The following is a 20,383-nucleotide window of genomic DNA, read 5'->3' as shown; positions in this document are numbered from 1 at the left end:
TGTTTATCATCTAATCGCAATAAATATTTTTATATTAATGATTTTGTTATACCAAAGAAAATGTTATATTTAATCTATGTTTTTAATCTATGTTTTATAATTGTTGAATTAAGAGTACTTCTTTCAGTAGTTATAGTAACTAAATATATCAAGTGTCATACTCCTTTTTTCTTAAATGTATTAGTCTGATGTATCATCCACTTCTTAAAATAATTATACACATGTTCGATTTTCATTATAAGGGCTTGTAATAGACGAACTTTCAGAAATGATGAGGCATGTCTTCCATTACGAGACAAATATACTTGATTGTCATTTTTCATATGCAATTAATTTTGTTGCGCAAAGAGATGATTCCTCTGCACATGAAAAAGTAGCATTATACCTGAGTACATTTCTCTAGAGATGAAGAGGAGAAACAGAGTGAGAGACAAAGGCGAGAGAAGATGGGAAGAAGCTGCATGATCGACTTAAATGTTTCTCCATTCAAATGTAATAGCCGAGAAACAGACGATAAACGATCCACAATATCCCTCTGCTCTTCTTATCCTTTTCAGAAGCTGCTAAGGAGAGACGGGATGAGGAGACGGATGGGGATGAAGCGAAGGGAGGAAAACTGGTGGGAGTATCACAAATCTGCGGAGAATAGAAATAGAATAGAAAACGACAGAGGAAGAGAGTGGGAAAGACGGAGTGAGAAAAGGGAACCAGAGTCAGCTAACCATCAGGAGCTTTTGATTCTCCCCATAAAGTTTTCCTTTTAAGAATGGCCATGAAATTAGCTCGCTGAAAGAAAGCAGTCTCAATCGATTCAATCCCCTCTAAAAAACTTTTAAACAGCCACCATACCTCCAGCTCTTAAGAGTCTCTGCGGGACATAAAATAGCGTTGTGCCTTTTTCTCTTTTACCCTCCTCTTTATTCCTCTCTATCTTACTCTTTCTCAGTTTCCCTTTCACCCTGGCTGCCATCTCTGTATCGGTGTGCTGACAGAAAAAAGAGAAGTCCTTAAGTGTAGAATTGAAAAATGGGGGTCGGTTCACATGTTTCAATTTCTATTTGGCTGCCTCTCTCTCTCTCTCTCTCTCTCTCTCTCTCTCTCTCTCTCTCTCTCTCTCTCTCTCTCTCTCTCTCTCTCTCTCTCTCTCTCTCTCTCTCTCTCTCTCTCTCTCTCTCTCTCTCTCTCTCTCTCTCTCTCTCTCTCTCTCTCTCTCTCTCTCTCTCTCTCTCTCTCTCTCTCTCTCTCTCTCTCTCTCTCTCTCTCTCTCTCTCTCTCTCTCTCTCTCTCTCTCTCTCTCTCTCTCTCTCTCTCTCTCTCTCTCTCTCTGCACTGCCACTTGTCAGCTTCAGGTAGATATCTGGGTCTTCCTCAGCAGCTCTCTCTGCCCAAGGCCATTGAATATCATATATTGCACAAATTGCACAGGTCATCTCTCTGTGACCTACACATGTATTGTGTTGCGATCCATATCAGCAGTGATGGAGAGACACTGTATCGGCTGGTCGATACATTAGAGGACTGTAAATCTAGTTCACAAAGCTTTATTCTGCAATCGCTTACTGCAGAGGTCTGACTCTTTTTTTTTTTACCGTCTCAATAATTTACTGCTAAAAATCTGCCTTTACACCAAAAATGAAAATTATTTGATCTACATTAACAGCCGAAGAAGGTCACAAGGACTGGATTGAAATAATAGATTGAGCGGTCCTGACGTTTTTTTTTACGATACTCTATATTAAAGTGGTTTAAGTAGGCAAAAATCAAAAGAAGAAATACTGTGATCGGAAGAGAGAATATAGGTGCATAATAAATGCAAAGGGTCCATTATTCATGAAAGCTTTGACAAAATGGAAATTTTCTTTCTATAGCTGTGAAACGTAGCAAGATGTAAAGGCTCCTGGCTTCATTTGAGAAATTATGAAATCATCACTGCCTTCACTCTTCCATGTGTTCTTCACATTGATGTGACTATTCGTTTTTTAGTGATACAACCATTAGAGGGGAGCTGAGAGTTGAGACAACAAATATGTTGACAGTGGCGGAGGTTGTGTTAATGTTCGTCTTAAGAAAGAGTTGGTCCCGGTGCCAAAGTATCAGACACGTTTATTTTATTAGCAACTCAAAAAGTCTCTCCACAAAAGTTCCTGTATTGTTGAATTTTTTTGCATTGTGTCCCACGTCTCACCTGAACTATTAGCTACAGTGCCTCTCCATGATTTCTATATGTGTACCTAATGTGTCTATGTTAAGCATAAATTAGTCTTTAGAAGTCACTTAATCTGAATCCAAAATGTATGCACACAAACATCTTGACTTGTCGGTGAAGAATGAAGGATGCACCCCTGGAATACCAGAACTTTTCCTTGTGTTGACCTTCCTAGAACTCAGCATAACTCAAGGTAACCCCGTTAAAGTAAATGTAAAGAGGAACTTTTATGGAAGTTGGCCTGAAGTTGGGGACGGAGAGTTGGGGGCCATGAGTTGTCCCTGGGACAAAGTGTACGATGGTGGGGAAAACCAGGGCAGGAGAATCCCTGATGGATACCTGGAGCCATGGAGAGGAGAGGAGAGAAGAGAAGAGGAGAGGAGAGGAGAGGAGAGGAGAGGAGAGAAGAGGAGAGATCCTGAAAAGCTTACTTCTTTACTTTCTGCGAGAGGGAAGCAAAAGAGGTGGGAGAGAAGGAGAAGTTAGGTAATGTAGGAGGATGTTCCAGAAAAGAGGGAGAGAGGATGAGTAAGATGGTCGAGCTAATGAAGTGGCATAGGCAGTAGAAATAGCTGCCCCACTTGTAGACACACTTTCTGTTGCTCGCCGACTGTCCTCAATGCACCGGGGTAGCTAACCTATTTAGGCCTGTTCCATGCCGCAGCATCTCCTAAACACACATGAACACACACTCAGCCCCCCCCCCCCTCTCTCTCTCTCTCTCTAACACACACAGGCATGCAAACATGGGGGGGGGGGGGGGGGGCACAAATCAGGCCACACATGCTCTGAGCTACTGCTGAGTTAAGTCACCTGTGCTGTTAGCCTAGCTTGCTAGCGGGCAGCCAGCTGCTCCTCTCATTAAGAGCCCATCTACTCAAGGGCCCTGAGCATATGGAGAACTCAATAGCTAGGTACTGGTCTTATAATAGACAGCATTGCAATACGGTGGCTGCATATTCAAAAGCTGGACTTACTGTATTAAGATGATAAGGTTACCGCACGTGGTCCCGACAAGACACCACCTAATACAGTTTAGAAACCGACCATCCCTCTGACAAACGGCCCAACACTCTCTATTGACCTACTTCTTCTTAACAGACCAGTACTGGATATATGGTGGGTTTGTGCTATAAGACCAAAAACTCTAATCCTGACAAAGGTCGTTTCCTATCCACAAATTTAAATATTGTTACTCAGAAGTAGTAATTTTTTTTTATTTTATCGGTGTAAATTGGGGCCATGTCTTCTGCAGATGTAAGCTGCAGCAACGGCAGCTGTTACCTCCTTCCATCTTCGTGATTTCTGGCCATATGGTGCGCCGCGGGCCAAAGTCTGAGTTTGGACTTTGTTCTGAGCACTCAACTGTACTTTTGTGACTCAACGGACTTCCTCCGTACTGTTTGACAAGATTGTTCTGTAGGTGGTCAGGGAGGTTAGACCAGTCTATGGCATTAGCTGCAATGTAGTTCTCTGGTCCATGTCAGATTATATCCACCTTAACCATGTCCAATGCAGCAGACCAGCCCCTCTTTTAGGTACAAGCCCCTTGTTTGTCTTGGCCGGTCCTCTAAATGACCCTGTGCTCCGCTCTAGTTTGCCTTTCGCAGTCAATGATCATTAGACAACATTCAGGCGTGGGGTGAAGTCTGGGTAGAGCACGCACAACGTAAAATATTGATTTTGCAGCGGAAAGCACGTCTTTTTGTTTACAGCACGTGGCACCGGGCATCGGCTCTAATCACCAGAAGCTTATGAATCTCGCTATCTCTCCAAGTTGAAATTTTGGTCGACGTCTACACGTATGGCATCTGATTTTCATCCTCAACGTACCATGTTGAAAATGGTACTGATGTGGAAACAAGGTGTGTGATCAATAATGACAAAATGTATTACCATATTGATTCATGACACAACTAAACAAACAATAGAGTATAATATAAAAAAATACTTTTTTGACTGTGGCAATAAAAAAATACTTTTTTGACTGTGGCACAATGTGTAATATGTGGAAATTGCCAAACAGCCCATATATATGGAAAATTAATATCACCTTTCCATGAGTAGATGAGACACATCAATTTAAATGATTAACTGCCAGTTAATCAAACCACTCCACAATGTACCATAAGAACAATAAATAGTGTCTGACTCACTACTCTCCTGGTGAGTGAAATCAGAATGATTGACTTAAATTACTTTTAATTAATTTAATTCACATTACTCAGAATGTCAGAAAAAAACCCACCATTACTGAGGTTATCAAACGAATTAAAATTATGGAATCTCTCAAAGCACATTTCATTTTGTTCAGAGAAAAATGACTGGACCATAATGTAAACGAACAATATCCTCTCCATAAGCAAAGCCAAAGAATCTGGATCGCTCCCTGGTGGCTGGCTGCGGCACGTTTTTATAACACGTGTTAGTTCAGGTTTGTTTTTTTTAAGTTATGTGATGTTATAATAACGTGGTGAAGCGTCATGATTGAAAGCTGATTGATTGGTCGAGCAGGCGTATTGGCAGGACCTTGTCGACGTGGCTCTACAGAGCAATAACCACTGCACAGACGATCCCAATGACATCAAAAAAGCAAGATGGCAGCACTCGTATCTGGGATATTTGGGCTTTATTCTTTGGTTAACTGGAGGAGGTGGAGACGTGTCGCCCATCTTAATACACAGTCTATGGTCTGGACAGAACGTAAGTAAGGAACTGATCAACCAAAGTAGAGCTCTGTTTAGGGCCTCATCACACAAATGTGCAAATTATGCCACATGAGGCATGACAACGAAAACACATAAACCATCACATTAATACGTTAATTAGACTGTCTGGGGCCTAAATGCAACCAGTTTGCCTGAAGTTACTTTGACACTTTCTCCAGCGTTTTTATTGGCTTTACTGTCCAAGGCCAGGACTAATGGCTGTTTCACATCACACACGTTCACACACACACACACACACACACACACACGTACACACACACAAACTTGCATAAGCAGACACTCAGACAAAGACAAACACATGGGCATGCATACAAATCTGCACAGCGACACACGCAAACCCACACCTTTGCTTGCTTTAGCCGACAGCACCAACCAAATTATGTGAGGCCATTAGGCTGCATTATGAGAAATGCATTAGTCACTGATGGCAAAAGGAGCAAGGCAGTCATATCTACAACTGTGTGTGTGTGCTTGTGTGTGTGTGTGTGCGTGCGTGCGTGCGTGCGTGCGTGCGTGTGTGTGTGTGCATGTGCGTGTTTGTGTTTATAATTGTGTGTGTTTGACAGTGGAAAACAAGAAAAAAACAGAGGGAGGGAAAAAGAAAGAAAATGGTGATAAAGGAAGGATGACGACAGATATGGTGACACAATATGTCATGGCTGTAACTTCATGTGGCCACGGTCGACAAGGTGAAATTATTCGGAGGCACAGAAAGTTTTATTTTCTTGCTAGCACCTGTTTTTAGTGACTCACTGTTCAGCGCAAAAAAACAAACACAAAAAAAATAGCCCAACAAATCACCAGAGTGTCGCTAACAATCCACCACAGCAATTTCTGTGTCCATTCAGTCCGTTTTCTTGCCGTCTACAGACTGTAGACCTGGACAGGAGAGCGGAAACTACATCTGTATTATTTTAGTTGCAGGGCACAAAATGTACACATACATTTTTGAAATCACATAAACCTACAACAACTACAACAACATGTACCTTTGTTTTTTCCTTGTCTGTTACACATTTGTGTTACAGTCTTTGAATATTACAAACATGCACATATTGCATGTGTGTAATATTAAAAGACTTAAAGATGCAAGTATTAATAAGCAAAATGTAGGTCTGTTTTTTAATAACAGTAAGTCGCTTGACGGCCGAGCCAGTCAGCAAGTTACCTCCTTTTTATTGCTGTAGCTCAGTGCAGCAGGTATGTGTCCATCTGTAGACTCTCACTGTTAAAGCATATTAATCCCAGATCCACTGTGAATAATAAGATCATCAAATAACCACACAAACTCTTTGATATTCTGCACACACTGCAAGATTAAAGAGTAAAAATCACGTTAGGAGCCAATGAAACGGTCAAGATAAACTGGACAAGTGAAGTTCACTTAGATGGGAGAGATAATAAAGAAGATAATAAAACCCTCTCTTTTTTCCCACTCTATGTCGAAGGAGACCCATGAGACAGTTGTTCATACTCTTGTTTCCTGACCTGTGACGTCAAAGTACAACATGACGTAGTGAAGCAAAAATCATTACTGGGATTATGAATAATCCCTCCTGCACAATAGAGGATAATCAGCCAGATTCCCGGTCTGATTCAGATCCAGGGAGCGTTGCCGATTTGAGACTGATCTGACCAGATTATCTGGTGGAATGGTCATGATAGTGTGAGGGATTTACAGACATAATCTTAATGTCACAGAAAGAATCAGAGCCTCCCTGATTTCGATTCATAAATCAGACACGTTTGTGTAGTATGAAAGGGACAGCGATTAAGCGAGTGAGCAGAGACCCACAATAGCCATTGAGAGCAAGCTGATTGGGAAGTGTAATGTGCACCTGTGTTAGGATCCTTTATTTGTATTTACCGTACCACGTGACAAAAGCAGAGGACAACAAACTTGAGGTATTGAGTTTTGTTTTTTGTGTAAAACATTACCCAACCAGCTGACGCCTCCATGTTTGTGTCTATTCTGAAGTCACGTTTAATCACACTGGTTTGTGTGAGCTCACAAGTCTCATAACTCGTCACTCAGAAATCAAGTGTGAGGTCCTGCGTGTCGACAGGATTGTCCAGTGTGTGAATTCGGACAATTCAAAGATTCCAAATGTGTGTGGTTTCCCCACGTTTCAAAAATCAGATTAGAATATCCTCTTGTGTGCAACAGGCATAATTGTGTCCGGTTAATCTTACAGTTGCAGCATGTGAGTTCACACAGGAAATTATACATTTTAACAAGGAGAGCACTCTGATGGGAACAAGTCAATGTGATTGGCCGTAATTGTACCAGGTTCTATAATATCAATGATTAATATGTGCACCCACTGTTTAATGTGCACCTCCAGACACAGAACCAAAAGTGGATAACTTTGGTGCATGGAGCACTTCACTGTTCTCTGCCCTAAATGGTTTTCTCTATGGGTATGAAATGGTTATTAGACTTGAATAATAATCACCTAAAATGTAATTCTTTGTCTAAATCTCTGCAAGTGAAAAATGTTTTACAAAATATCAAAATGAAAGTTCTCTGTGAAGCCTACAACTAAAGTTCCGAGAAGTTAACTTATCAGATGCTCTGCAGCATATACGTGAAAATCAAGGGAAAGTTATGTTTTTGTTAAGTCAAGCATTAATTATGCAGTTGACATTGTACGAGTAAAGTCAGACATTATCTGTTGTGTGTGTATTTTACGTGTTGGTGTGGGTTATGTGCGCCCACTCGCTCACACAATGACACAGCTTTCCCCCCTCCGACAATAATTCGTGCCAACTTTACGTGCGGCGGGATTAAAGGTATGAAAGAAACTCAGGAGCGAAAGAGGAGATGAAAAGAAGTGTTTTGAAAGAGTGAAAAAGAGAAACAAAGAACCAGACCGCAGAACTCTGCTCCTGTTTCCGTTACAGGCAGCCATTTATAGACAGTCATCCATTAAGTCTGCCTCGCTCCCATACTGTCAGCCCCTCGGTGAAGCCAAAGAGGCCATGTCAACCGAGGGCGTTCGGCAGCAGACAGGTAGGAAGCAGCGCAGCGCTCTCTCCGAGCAGGTAGTGGACGGAAATATCAACGTTACTGCAGTACACAATCTTTAGAGAGAATAAGAAGGATTATTTAAGTGAGAGATGGCTGCTGCGGCTCGGCATAAAATGTATAATCACAAAGCAGAAGGACAGAAAGGGAAGGAGTGAAAGTCTTGCATTAAAACTGAGCCTCATCTCTATACGATATTCACTCTTACAGCTTCAGCCATCATTAAATCAAGTCTATTTTCAGTGCTTAGAAATGTAGCGCAGGTTTTTTTGTGCGTTTGTGTCCGACAGAGCAAAAGAAAGCGTTTGCGTGGTCTGTGTGTTTCTCACCTCTGGCCCCATGTGCTCGGTCTGTGTTACGCGGTCAGTCATTTGGCGGTCTTTCATCTTCAGGGCAGCTTTGGCATTCTCCTGCATACAAAACAAACAAACAAAGACACACACACAGACACACACACACACATCAGCTGTGTCCGGAATCTCAGAAAAAAAGGACTTCAAACACAAAAACTAAAAAGAACAACTAAATACTCTCCCGGCAGACTCATGCCTTGGCTCCCCTTGTAACACATTGTGTACAGTTGCCTTCCATGCTCAGCTATCCAGCCAGAACAAAAAAAAACAAAACTAAACAACCTCAACAGATCCGAAATCCGTTTTTTCCCCCCTTCACCCTGTCGCTCCTTGAAATCAGAGAGGTCATAAAACGGGGCTGAATTGCAGGAGAACTTTTCTCCGGCCAAATCCTGGAGCAGCGGAACATCCTCAAAGTGCACCAGTAGAGAAGAATTCATGAAAAGTGACAGCTAGTGCTGGCCAGCCTCCTAGAAAGGTCCTTCTAGGAGATAATTAATAGCTTCCCTCTGGCAGATTTACAGACCGAGGTGTAGAGAGAAAAGCGTCGGCCCTTTCCTTTCAAAATACAGCACTTCTACCTTGACCAGGAAATGGCAGAGTTCTGCCTCTGTGATTATTTTGAAAATACAGGTTGCAAGTCCTCCGAACAAGAGGAACCCGTGGCGAGCATTTCCACCAGGAGCAATTTATGCAGTGTCACTAATCATTCTGACACGCTCACCCGACGCCACTCACGGCTCGGTGGGGGGGGAGACAGAGCGGATTGAAGGTTGCAGTGGCTATGAAATATTGAGAAATTCATTAACCTTGATTAAAATTAATCAACCAAATTAGGGAAGGGATGAAAGGTAGTTTATGATGCAGCTCGAGACTCAAAATATACACTGTCCTGCTCAAATCCAGCACGAGTGAGCCGACGGATCGGGTTGAGAATCTGTTTTCATTAGTCATGGCCGTGACTGCACAGAACGCAAGAGGAGGCTTTCCGCAGTTAAATGTTGCAGTTGGAGCACGCTTCTTCGACAAAATGCACCAGCAGAGAGAGGAGAGATCTCATAAAAAGTGACAGCTAGTGATGGCCGGCCAGCGAGCAGGTCCTTCTAGGAGATAATTAATAGGTTTTCACTGGCAGATTTACAGACGCAGGCAGAGCAGGAGAGCACCGGCTCCGAGCTGCCCTTTCCTTCAAAGTGCTGCACTTTAACTCAGCTGCAGCAGGCATCCTTTCCATCCCGGACTGGCACCGACAGAGACGCCTGTACACCTTCACCAGTGTTTATAAGAACAACATGCCCCCAAAATGCACATCTTCATAAATTTGAAAGAATGACCTTTGTTTCAAGGACACACAGTGCAGATAAAAAATAAGGTTAGGCAGCAGCAAGGATACAGCCTTGTCTTGGACAGTTTATTGATATACACACACAAGTAGATATATGCAGACTTTTTGCAGTTTAGAACAGGCACACACACAAAGACACACACACAAAGACTCACACACACAAAGACACAAAGACACACACACACACACACACACAAAGACACACACACACACACACACACACACACACACACACACACACACACACACACACACACACACACACACACACACACACACACACACACACACACACACACACACACACACACACACACACACACACACACACACACACACACACACACACACACACACACACAAGCGGTATATGTCTGGGAATCAGATCCAGCTGGCGGCAGGAACCAGAACATCCCTGTCAGAGAGATGTGACAAACAGACGAATATGCTCACACACACAGACACACACACACACACACTGTCAAAGCTTATCAGCATATGTGAGTGTTTGTTTATGCACAAGCAACCAAACGCCCTAAAGACTGATTGATGGAACCACGTGTGATGTGGCAGGAAAGAGAAAATGACAAAAATAAAATAAAATGAAAAAATTGCTCAGCCAGTTGGTGGCTTTACTGTGTCAACGTATGGGAGAAATCGAGAGAGAATGAGATATAGAAAGAAATAGAGAGAAAGAAAGAAAAGATGTGAAAGCTTAAAACACTAATTTAGGCAGAATATCTCTTGGTAGACATTTGATATAATATTCATAATTGCATTTTTCAATGTCACAGCAAATTTGAGCTTTGACTTGTTGGATATATAGTTATAATTTTAACTTTTGAGGTATTCTTGTGAACATTACCAAATACACAAAATAAAGAAAATTAAAATTGAGGTCAGTGACCTTTGACCAACCAATTCTTATCAGGTCATCCTTGAGTTAAATGGATGTTTGTGCCAGATATGGTGAAACACCCCCCCCCCGACCTCCCTGATCAATCACTTTCAAAAAGTTTGAACATCTTCATCTTGATCCAAATTAGAAGAAAGTCTCTCAGTGCGCTCCTGAGATTGAAGACAGACGCACGGACAACCTAAAAACAAAATGCCTCCGGCTACAGCCGTTGCAGAAGCAGAGGCATAAATATATTGCCTTAGGGAACTTTAGAGGCAGACAGACATGAATTTACCTTTACAAAGATGGTGATGTTCAGGTTTGACTGACACCGACATAGAAGAGCTGAGTAAGTGGTGGTGATGCATCTGACTGCGTTTATATTGAAATGTGTGTTTAAAACCCTTCCTCCCTCTTGAGTGAGCCAAACATGACTGTATAACACATTCGATTTTATGTAGATACAATTATAAAAGCTAATATAATTTAAGTGGTAAGTGAGATGTCCGTGTTAATTAACTCTCCTGATGTTTCTCCTGTTGCCCATCTCAGAAACAGAGAGAGGTTAACAGATAGCAAGAACTTCAGTGAGCGTACGTGCACACGGTGACACATTTCTGACAGACCTCAAACTGGAACAATAAAGTATATGTACAAACACTGCTATAAAGCTGTTTGTTTTAAATCAATCATTTAGTGCAACAGCCCAAGTACCTATCAAAGTCCCTGATGCAGTTATTTGAAATAAATTCTGCTCTGTAACCTTCTTGATCACAACACTATAATCTGTTGACAATCGTGAGCCTTTGTCACAGCTAAAAATATATAAACTCCAGCAGCCTCCAAACAAATCAATCAACCTTAGCCTCCGGCTGCCAGGATGAAATACAATCACCCTAAAAAGGCTCCGATCTCCTCTATAACTTTTAGTCTGCTCATTCGGATTTCTTCATTTCAAGTGTTTTTACTCCACTGAAAAGATAATTAAATGTAAAATTATTACATTGGGCTCTATCCAACTTTTAATAACATTAAATCTTCCAGATGTTTTCCTGCGGTTTACCGTATTGAAAGGGCCAGCTGATTTAAAATCACATTATAAGGCCGTCAATCAAGGCTTTGCTAGTTTTGTTGAGAGGCATTTTTAGCTTCGTTTAGATAAAGTTTATTATTTTCACACAGTTACACAAATATGACACAAGGTCCAGCTGTGTTCCTCACTTTTGCAACCATTAACAACTTTTGTTAACAAGAAATATAAAACTTGAGTGCAAGCGGCAACTCGTTCACGCTCGCCATCTGTTTTTTAAAATACTACCCTCCGATGGGGAGCTGTCAGGTGACGTATGAAACCGCCCCATGATGCGTGATTGTGATTGTTCCTAAGTATTTGTTGTTGTTTTTTTGACAGTTTATTTCTTTGACAAATAACCTTGTTTACAAAACCATCTGTCATCACTTTCACAGCCCCTTCAACCACACAGACGGCAGTGCTGGACAGGTGTTTAATATACTGTACATGTGCAAAATGGGGAACATTGTCTCATGTTGGTAATGAAACAAGACACCGACGCTATTTTCAAAACCCCAGGATACTGAGGTATTTATCACCGTCGAGCCTATTATGTCTTATTAGAAGCTGCTGTGTATATTAATTAAAACAAAAGACCGGGACGACAGAGAAAAGGGAGAGAAGACAAGAGAGGAGAGAAATGAGGAGTGATCAAACAAACAGATGCCAAATGAGACTCAAGCCAGTGGGTTACACTGAAATCTCCCTAACTGCTGCCACTAACACTGGCACATTATCCTGCTGAGGGCTCGAAGAATGTGTGCATAACTTCAATTTGATAGAACAGGTGACAAATACAAAATGTTATGAGTTTCCTAACCATAAAAAATGTTGCCATATCGAGCGTTTTTGCAGATGATGCTTTAAACGAGTTTCCAAAAGGGAGGAAACAAACACAAAGTATAAATCTATGTATTTTATGAGTATGTTGTGGCAGTTTCAAATATCAGAATATCGAACCATATTAGAGAAGATTTTCAAAACAATAATACTTCTCTCTTGGCTGGACTGGAGTCCCAATAATGTTGCTATCACATCAAGATTGAGGGAACAAGCAGTATTAAAAAAACAAAGATGGAAAAGATAGGCTCCATGGTGCTATGCCATGTGATATGGAACCATAAAACTATTCTCACATTTATTTCCTCTCTCTTTCTGATGTCAGTCATCACTTTCACTCCACTCTGTGCTGTTTGAAGCCTCAAATATCAGAAGTTCACAAGAGTGAAGAAAACTCACAAAGCTACTTCAACACAAAGTGAAACTTTGCAGCTCTTTGGTATGTTTTTCAACCTTTCTAAAGAAGAAGACATTTTAAGGCTTGAAAGGGAATGAAAAGATTCACGCTTCAAAGGCAATTAGTCTTTAATTCATATCCATAAAGCAAATAATTTAAAAACATTCAAGCTGCTTTAAATATTCATCTCAAATTGTAAAAGAACAGAGACCGAGGGAAAGAATCTGTGACAGATAAAATAAGATAAGCAGACACTCCATTTCTCAATGTAATGATATATATTGCTTCTCTTATGAGTTAAAAACACTTTGAATTATTTTGGGAAAAAGTTTTGCTCAACTCTAAATTTCCCATAACTTTTAAATCTTGTACACACGAAACTGAATCACGATCTTCATCTGAGCTTCAGGCTGGGAAAGCAGCGACGGGACCAGCTTTTTAATTGGAGTCAGAAGGTAGCTGTTAATTTCCACTGTTTTTATTATTATTTGCTATATTTATGATTTCCAGTCCTAGCATTCATTCAGAATTAACAATCATTTCTTTCTGACCAGACAACATGATCTATAATGTAATATGCCCCTGCCTGTCTGTAGGTCGAACCGTTCATCTTATTAACTTGCTTAAAGTGATGCAATATTTAATGAAAATTGAAAACAGGCGACCAGTGCTATTTAGCAGTCGGTAGGGTTTGACATGTCTCCTTCTAAATCATTCTTATTTACATATGAGTGACACACAAAAACAGTAAAAAAGCTAATTCAGTTTCATTTTAAAGAAAACATTGACTATAAAATCGTCATTGTAGATAAACCAGGTTGGATGAATGCAAAGTTTTCTAACATCACCCCATAGACTGAATATAAAAAGCTTTCCACATAACAATAAAGATGTGACAGTAGCAGAACTGTTTGAGTAGGACTTATTAATGACCATGAATAATTCTGAAGAGGCTTTAACACAGGCCAACTAACAGTTCCATACAGAAGGGCTTAGAACGGACACTGCACTCAATTTAATACCAGCTCTTATATAAGTAGGTTATACATTTTGCACATTACGTTCACATTTGAAGCCAAACCTGCCTATTGTTACATGGTGTGTGTGTAGTAAGTGGATCTTACCAGTTCACTCTGGAGTCGGAGAATCAGCTCGTCTTTCTCCCTCAGTTGTTGCAACAAGGCCTCCTCTCTGCCAGGATCCTGAACACAAGCAAGACACAGTGTCACGCATCACTCAGGACACTGCAGCCAGTTGGGATTTACCACAGAGACCATCACAAGGCTGTTTGAGTGTGTATGTGATTCCCTGGATCCTGGCTGTGTTTTCAAGTGTTTAATGTGCATTTAGGGGTGTTTATGTCACTGATCTCTCTGTGGTGTGTGTGTGTGTGTGTGTGTGTGTGTGTGTGTGTGTGTGTGTACGTGTACAGTAGTTGTTTATGGTGCATGCTGCAGGACTGTGATCTCCTCTCCTCTCTACATATCTGAGATAAACTTGGAGTGTCCTGTGGCAGAACCCTAGAGCGCAAAGCACTTTAAAATGACCTTGTGCTGTCAAGGGACATTATTGTGGCGAAGATGGAGAGGAGCAGCCGAGACAGAATGAGGGAGGAGAATAATAATACTCGTAAAAGTAACTTTATTCTCATAGCACCTTTCAAAAGAACCGTTACAAAGTGCTTCCCAGCTAAAGATAAAGAGTTCTAAAAATAAAATTCATTAAAATTTGATAGCTGTTTATGCCTGCAACATTTATCCACCAAACAAATTAAGTCGGATCAGTTGACATGAATTCTGTTCAGTAGTTACTGAAGCAAAAACTGCAAACATCTATGTCGGCCAACCTGATTTTCACTGTCAGGGTTGTTCCAAAACCTCGCCATCTTCAGACCTCATGGTTTAACTGTGCAACAGCCAAGCTGCCACAGGATCTCCACACACTGGCTCATGGGGAGCCGGGATATAATAAATATAGCTGGGCTCCAGACCGAGCAGCTTTAATTAAAATACTCAACTTAATTCTAAATTGGACAGAGAGTGACACAAGGAGGAGGAGGAGGAAAGAAAAGGAAAAGGAAAGAGAGGAAGGAAAATGACGGACATACAGATGGTCATTACCTCTTCAAGGGCATAAACGCAGGAAAGAAATAAAAAGAGGGGCAAGATAACAGGAGAAAAACGAGGAGGGGGGGGACACGTGAGAAAGGGGGGACAGTGATAGAGAGCAGGAGAGGACAGAGAGGGCCGGGGGCTGAGCGTGATGGTCTGAAACTGTGGGGAGCCATCGAGCTAAAAGACAGACAGAGAGTCAGGAGGAGAACACAGACCACAGGGAACCATAAAGTTACACCAGCGTCCTTTAAATGACCCGTCTGATGCAAACACAGACAGCTAACTTGACACTCTGCCTTAACTCAACATCAAAATCCGTGTGTGCGTGCGTGGGACCTGTTTGACCGTCTGACGAGCACTTCGACGGGAGCGTGCCTTAAATGCTTAAACTGTTTCTGAGAAAAAAATGCATATTTTACTGCACAATTACGGCAAACGCTTTCCAGTCAGACTCAGAGGCTGTGGCCATGAGTCACAACTTCCCGTTATTACAAAAAAATAAAAATCAAGACAATTTCCTCAATACTTAAAATGAGTCACCGGAAATAAATACATCTTGATGACATGGACGAAGCTAAAAGTTTTGTAAGTGCTTCCAGGCTGATAAAACCTACAGGAGAACACCTTCCCCTCGGAAGTTTTTTACAATAACAAAACCCAGTGGTGTTGAATGAGAGCCGTCTGGCATTACCTGCATTTAGAGGGGAGATATTTTTGGATAATGATATTTTTCCAACTGTGATAACACACATACTTGTGCAAGGGGAGAGAACAAAAATTACAAACAGGAGATTCGAATGGGACTGAAAATTGCTAACATGCTGTGACAATTATTACATTAGTCAGCCTCTAAAATTAATCTCACCCGAACAGGACTGAGGGCTGTTCCAAATGAGCTGGCTGGCTACAACCGGCACAGAGTGTATGCCTCTGTCCCCTGTGTGTGCGTGTGTGACATTGCATGTTTAACAGCAGTTGTGTTTCAAATGTTCAAAACAGGCTTATGACTAAATCCATGACTTGCGTGGTTCGTTTATGAGTATAAACAGAGGAAAGAAAGAGAAATAGATGGGTATAAGTTTTCAGAGAGATACAGAGGGATAAGATAACCCTTTTGACTTCGATGCCAAGGGACAGGACATGCTCATATGACCGCACAATTTGATGTGTCCTGGCTTGACTTTGTTGTTGTTTGGCTCACATACCCGTTGTTGAGCTGCCCTATATTGCATTACATATTAAATAAAGGCTTTAAAACGAGGGGAACATTACCATTACCTAAAACTAAATTGAAAAACTGTATTCCGATCGCTGAAAGAAGGAGCACAATATGCATTAAGTCACCCATCAGGTGGCATTCCAACCAATTTTTCAAGGCAGAATTGAATGGAAAGGGCTGAGGAAGAAAAGTGGGGCATGTGAATTTATTTCTAATGTGATTGGAATGGCTTCGGTGGGGATAAATCTGATCAAAATCATTGGAGTGCATCTACTTTATGTGATTTTGTATGGAGGCTGAGACCACTCTGTGCTTGCAATCAGCAGCCAGCTGAAGAGGGCATGGAGATGAATTACATTCCCCTTGTTAGCAGAAATTATTCAATTTCTCAACCTTTTATTTTTTTTTGCAAACACACATTTGACAAAATGTGAGGGTTGTTTACCGCATCTGTAATTTCAGTGACCCCCTCTACCCTCAGTTGGTCCAACAAATTGCCTGTTTCTTAAATTTGGACATGGGGTGTGAGGAATAACAGCCTAATCAAATGCATTCCCCTTGTTATCTTAATACCAGGGTACCAAACATCTTTCCATAACTTTGCAATTCTTAAAGTACAAGTGCTTGCTACTTGAACAGGCTGAGACGAATTTGAAGGGTATAATCCCCTCACCAGCTCTGTACATTCTTAGTATGACACGGCATTAAGCATGGACCACTGGACCCTATGTAGATGAAAGAGGACCTCCTCAATGGAGTGTGGCTTTGGCAACAATTTCTATCTCAAATCCGAGCCAGACCAATATGAACAAATCCAACAATTGTCCATACCGACAGTTTGAGACAAATGATTTATAATTCAATCGGTAGCATTTAGAATTAAGCACTTCAGAATTATTTGGGCAGATAATCGACATTGACCTCCACTAGTGATCACACCCGTTATTGTCAGAAGGGGCAAATCAGGTCTAAAATCATCCCAATTATCTCTAGTGTGCAGCAGCCATTACTACAAAAGTCTGTCCTTCACATGGTGATACGCTGTCTCATTGGGCTGCTCGGACACCCACTGGTAAAGCACTTGATATTCATGACTTGATTAAAAAACATGGGCAAGCTCAAAGACATATGCATAAACCTGCGCACGCTGACTGACAATAATTATGACTTTGATAGCGTTCTATTTATGCAGACTGACAGAGGAGGTCAAGAGGAGCGGCTGCGATGTAAAAATAAAAGAGAGGAGGTGATGAAAAAAAGAGTCATCTGCACATCGAGAACGCATACTAAGGAGGCGTGACCTCCGTCACCTGTCTTTACGAGTTAACTCAGCTGTCAGGAGAACTAAGGAGCAAGTCGCCAACACAGTCAACCGTGATTCAACAGTCGACTCTGATTTAACAGTTTTGAAACTAAAAGTTTTCAGTGCATCTGGACACGGGCTGCACACGGCAAACTAACCCTGCCTTATAAGCTGAAGGACAAGGTGTGCCTGGTGAACTAGCAGCAGTCAAGAGTGCTATAGGTGCTCAATCTGCTCCGAGGAGCTCAAAAAGGCAGTAAAGCTGGCAGGTCGCACGGAGACAGTTAGGTAAGCTGTCAAACCGCTTCTGTAATATTTACGCTGTTTGAAACAAGCGAGGTGTCACCTGCCGAGATATCCTGAAATGCAGCAGGAGCCACCGAGCTGCCTCATCGCTGCAGTTAGAGACTTTTTGAATATAATACAGTACAGTTAGAAAACATTAGGGCTGGTTAAATGCAATAAAATACTGTCCTTTGTACTTAACACAGACATCAATGATACTGTAAGAGGATGAGATATTAGGGAGACCCGAGGCTGGCTGCACAAAGACGAGCTTTAACGACCGCTCAGATCTAACAAACAGAAAAGCTTTGGATGCTTGAGTTGGATTAATTGTCTGTGTTCTCTGAGAGAGTTGAGACTCTTTCGAGACTGAGCGCAGCTGATCAAGCTTTTTCTCTTCTCTTTTCAATCTGCTCGACTCCATTCAAACCGGCAGAAAACATCTGTCTCCTGGAACAGTTTGAGTGCTTATTAAAGTGTTTTACTACCAATATTCAACAATATGTCAATATTCAAAGCTGAATGTTGTGCGAGTGTAAATAAAGCTCACACACAAATGTATTTCAGTAACCCAGCTGATTGGAAAGGAGATAGCCTGGGGTAGAGCAGTTAACATAACACTTTTTTGATTTACTTTTTATATAACTGACACAAAGTGGCATATGACAAGGCGGTGAAAATAAAACAATGCAGTAGATCAGTCTAAAATGCCCCAAAGTGAACTCACTCTCCAAGATGGTGGCATTTCTGCAGGTTTGAACACGTGGAATTTAAGACTTTTTAAGACTGAAATGAATGTAATTTAATACCTTTGTCAATATATTGTGACCGGGCTATTTTATCTTATTGATTTGTGTGTTTATAGTGTGTGAGCCAAGAAACATTTGTCTTGACGTATACTAATGCACATAGTTTTTAAACCTCTCCAACTGTTGCCTCAATTTGAAGCAAACAAACTATGATAACATATTAGCAGTCATTATTAATTATGCAGCAAATGACGCTGCATGCATGTTTCTTTCTTCTTCCGTCTTGAAAATACAGTAGAACACTTCAACTGGGACAAAATGTGGTAAAAATCATGTCACATGCTTTGGGTCTAAATCAAACTAGGGCGCACTGTGACTCTGCAGCCTCTCAGGTGGCTAGCGTAGATTATTTTTATACCCGCAGAGTCGTCATCTGGAGTGCCAGGACAAATTCTCTTCTTCTCCTTGCCCCTCCCCTCCCTCTCTCTTTGCTTCTCTCCCCCTTTCTCTACCACCATCCTCCTCAAACTCTTCACCTCCTTTTTGCTCCCTCACCTCTACCCCCGGCATGTCTAATGTAGATTCTCCTCTTTTACAGACTTATCTGACTTAATGTCATCAAACTGAATACATTACCTCAACTCAACTATTGCTGCCACACTTTCCCCCTTTGCACGACCTGTCTCCATCACCCCCTCTCCCCTCAATCTGTCTTACAGTGAAGTAGAACAATGTACTATTCTCAGAGTTGCACCTACTTCCTCTTATTCAGCTTCTCCTTGTGAGGCCTGCCCTCTCCATCTTGATGTTGTTTCTTTTCTGTGCCTCCAGCTCTGTCAAAAGGTTAGCCTTTGCCTCCCACCTTCTTACTCATTCTCTGTTTATATATATCTACATACACACAGACACCAATCTTATTTCTCTGTTTTTATCTCCTGTCAAACCTCAATTCCTCCAGCACTAGCTGCTTCCACCCTGCCCTTTATATCTATCTCTGTGCTGCTGTCACGTCCTCAGTCTCTCCCTGCATAGTCCTGGTTAGCCGAGGAGATGTTCAGGGTATTTAGGATGGGTGCTAGCTCCACACAGTTCAACAATGCTTACGCAAAAGTTGTATTTTACAATCAGAGTATAGAAACATAGTTTGCCTTGTGGTCTGATCATTTTGACGACAGCTGGTGTTGTTCAGTCTACAAACGTTTAAATGATCTGGTGCATATCTCGCTTAATATTCCAAGAGAAAAATTTTAATTCTTCACATGTTACTCCCACCACAAATTTTCTCATCAAGTAAGTGAAATGAAGCAGCTTTATACACCGCATGTGATACAAATATCAAATCTGCTCATTTCAAACCAGTTCATGAAGGAACCGGTTTTTAATATTTGCTTCGTGGATATATTTTATTTGTGTTTATTTATTTTCAAAGTTTTTAACCAATGTCAAGTGTCTTTGATCGTTGTGCTTTATAAATACAATATATTTGCGCAATAGTTTATAACTCAAAGATTCCTGATGGATCTGCAACAACAGGGAATTTAAATGTTTACCTATTGAATTATTTATTGATTATGGGTCAGGTGTTTGTGACCATTTCCCCTCCCTTTTTCTGGATGAAATGACCTCAACAAATCCCTCTATACATTGCATGAGAGGGTTTCATCCACAGCCGTTGTCTTCACGCTGTGTCCCACCCTCCATCTTTAATTTGTCCTTATCATCCAGCTGCTACTGATACTCCATGTAGGTCAATAAGGAGGGCACACGTACAAATGCACGCTGGTACACAGATTTAAGTGCATGCACAAACACACTCTTGGCACAGCAGTGCACTTTGCAGGCACC

General features: G+C 41.3%; 1 protein-coding gene across 1 annotated transcript in view; it reads right to left on the bottom strand.

The window, feature by feature from the left end:
• The window catches only part of ccser1 (coiled-coil serine-rich protein 1), a 106,773-nt gene that overhangs the window by 51,066 nt on the left and 35,324 nt on the right, over positions 1–20,383 (bottom strand). Inside the window, exons 8-9 of the mRNA XM_061071704.1 lie at positions 13,993–14,070; positions 8,293–8,373 (exon numbers count right to left, since the gene is read on the bottom strand). Of these exons, the coding sequence (XP_060927687.1) occupies positions 8,293–8,373; positions 13,993–14,070 (159 nt within the window). The remainder of the gene's footprint in view (positions 1–8,292; positions 8,374–13,992; positions 14,071–20,383) is intronic.

Source organism: Limanda limanda, chromosome 5, assembly GCF_963576545.1.
Source record: "Limanda limanda chromosome 5, fLimLim1.1, whole genome shotgun sequence".
Taxonomy (NCBI): Eukaryota; Metazoa; Chordata; class Actinopteri; order Pleuronectiformes; family Pleuronectidae; genus Limanda; species Limanda limanda.
Note: the sequence above shows the minus strand (reverse complement) of the source record. Positions and strands in the feature narration are given on the sequence as shown.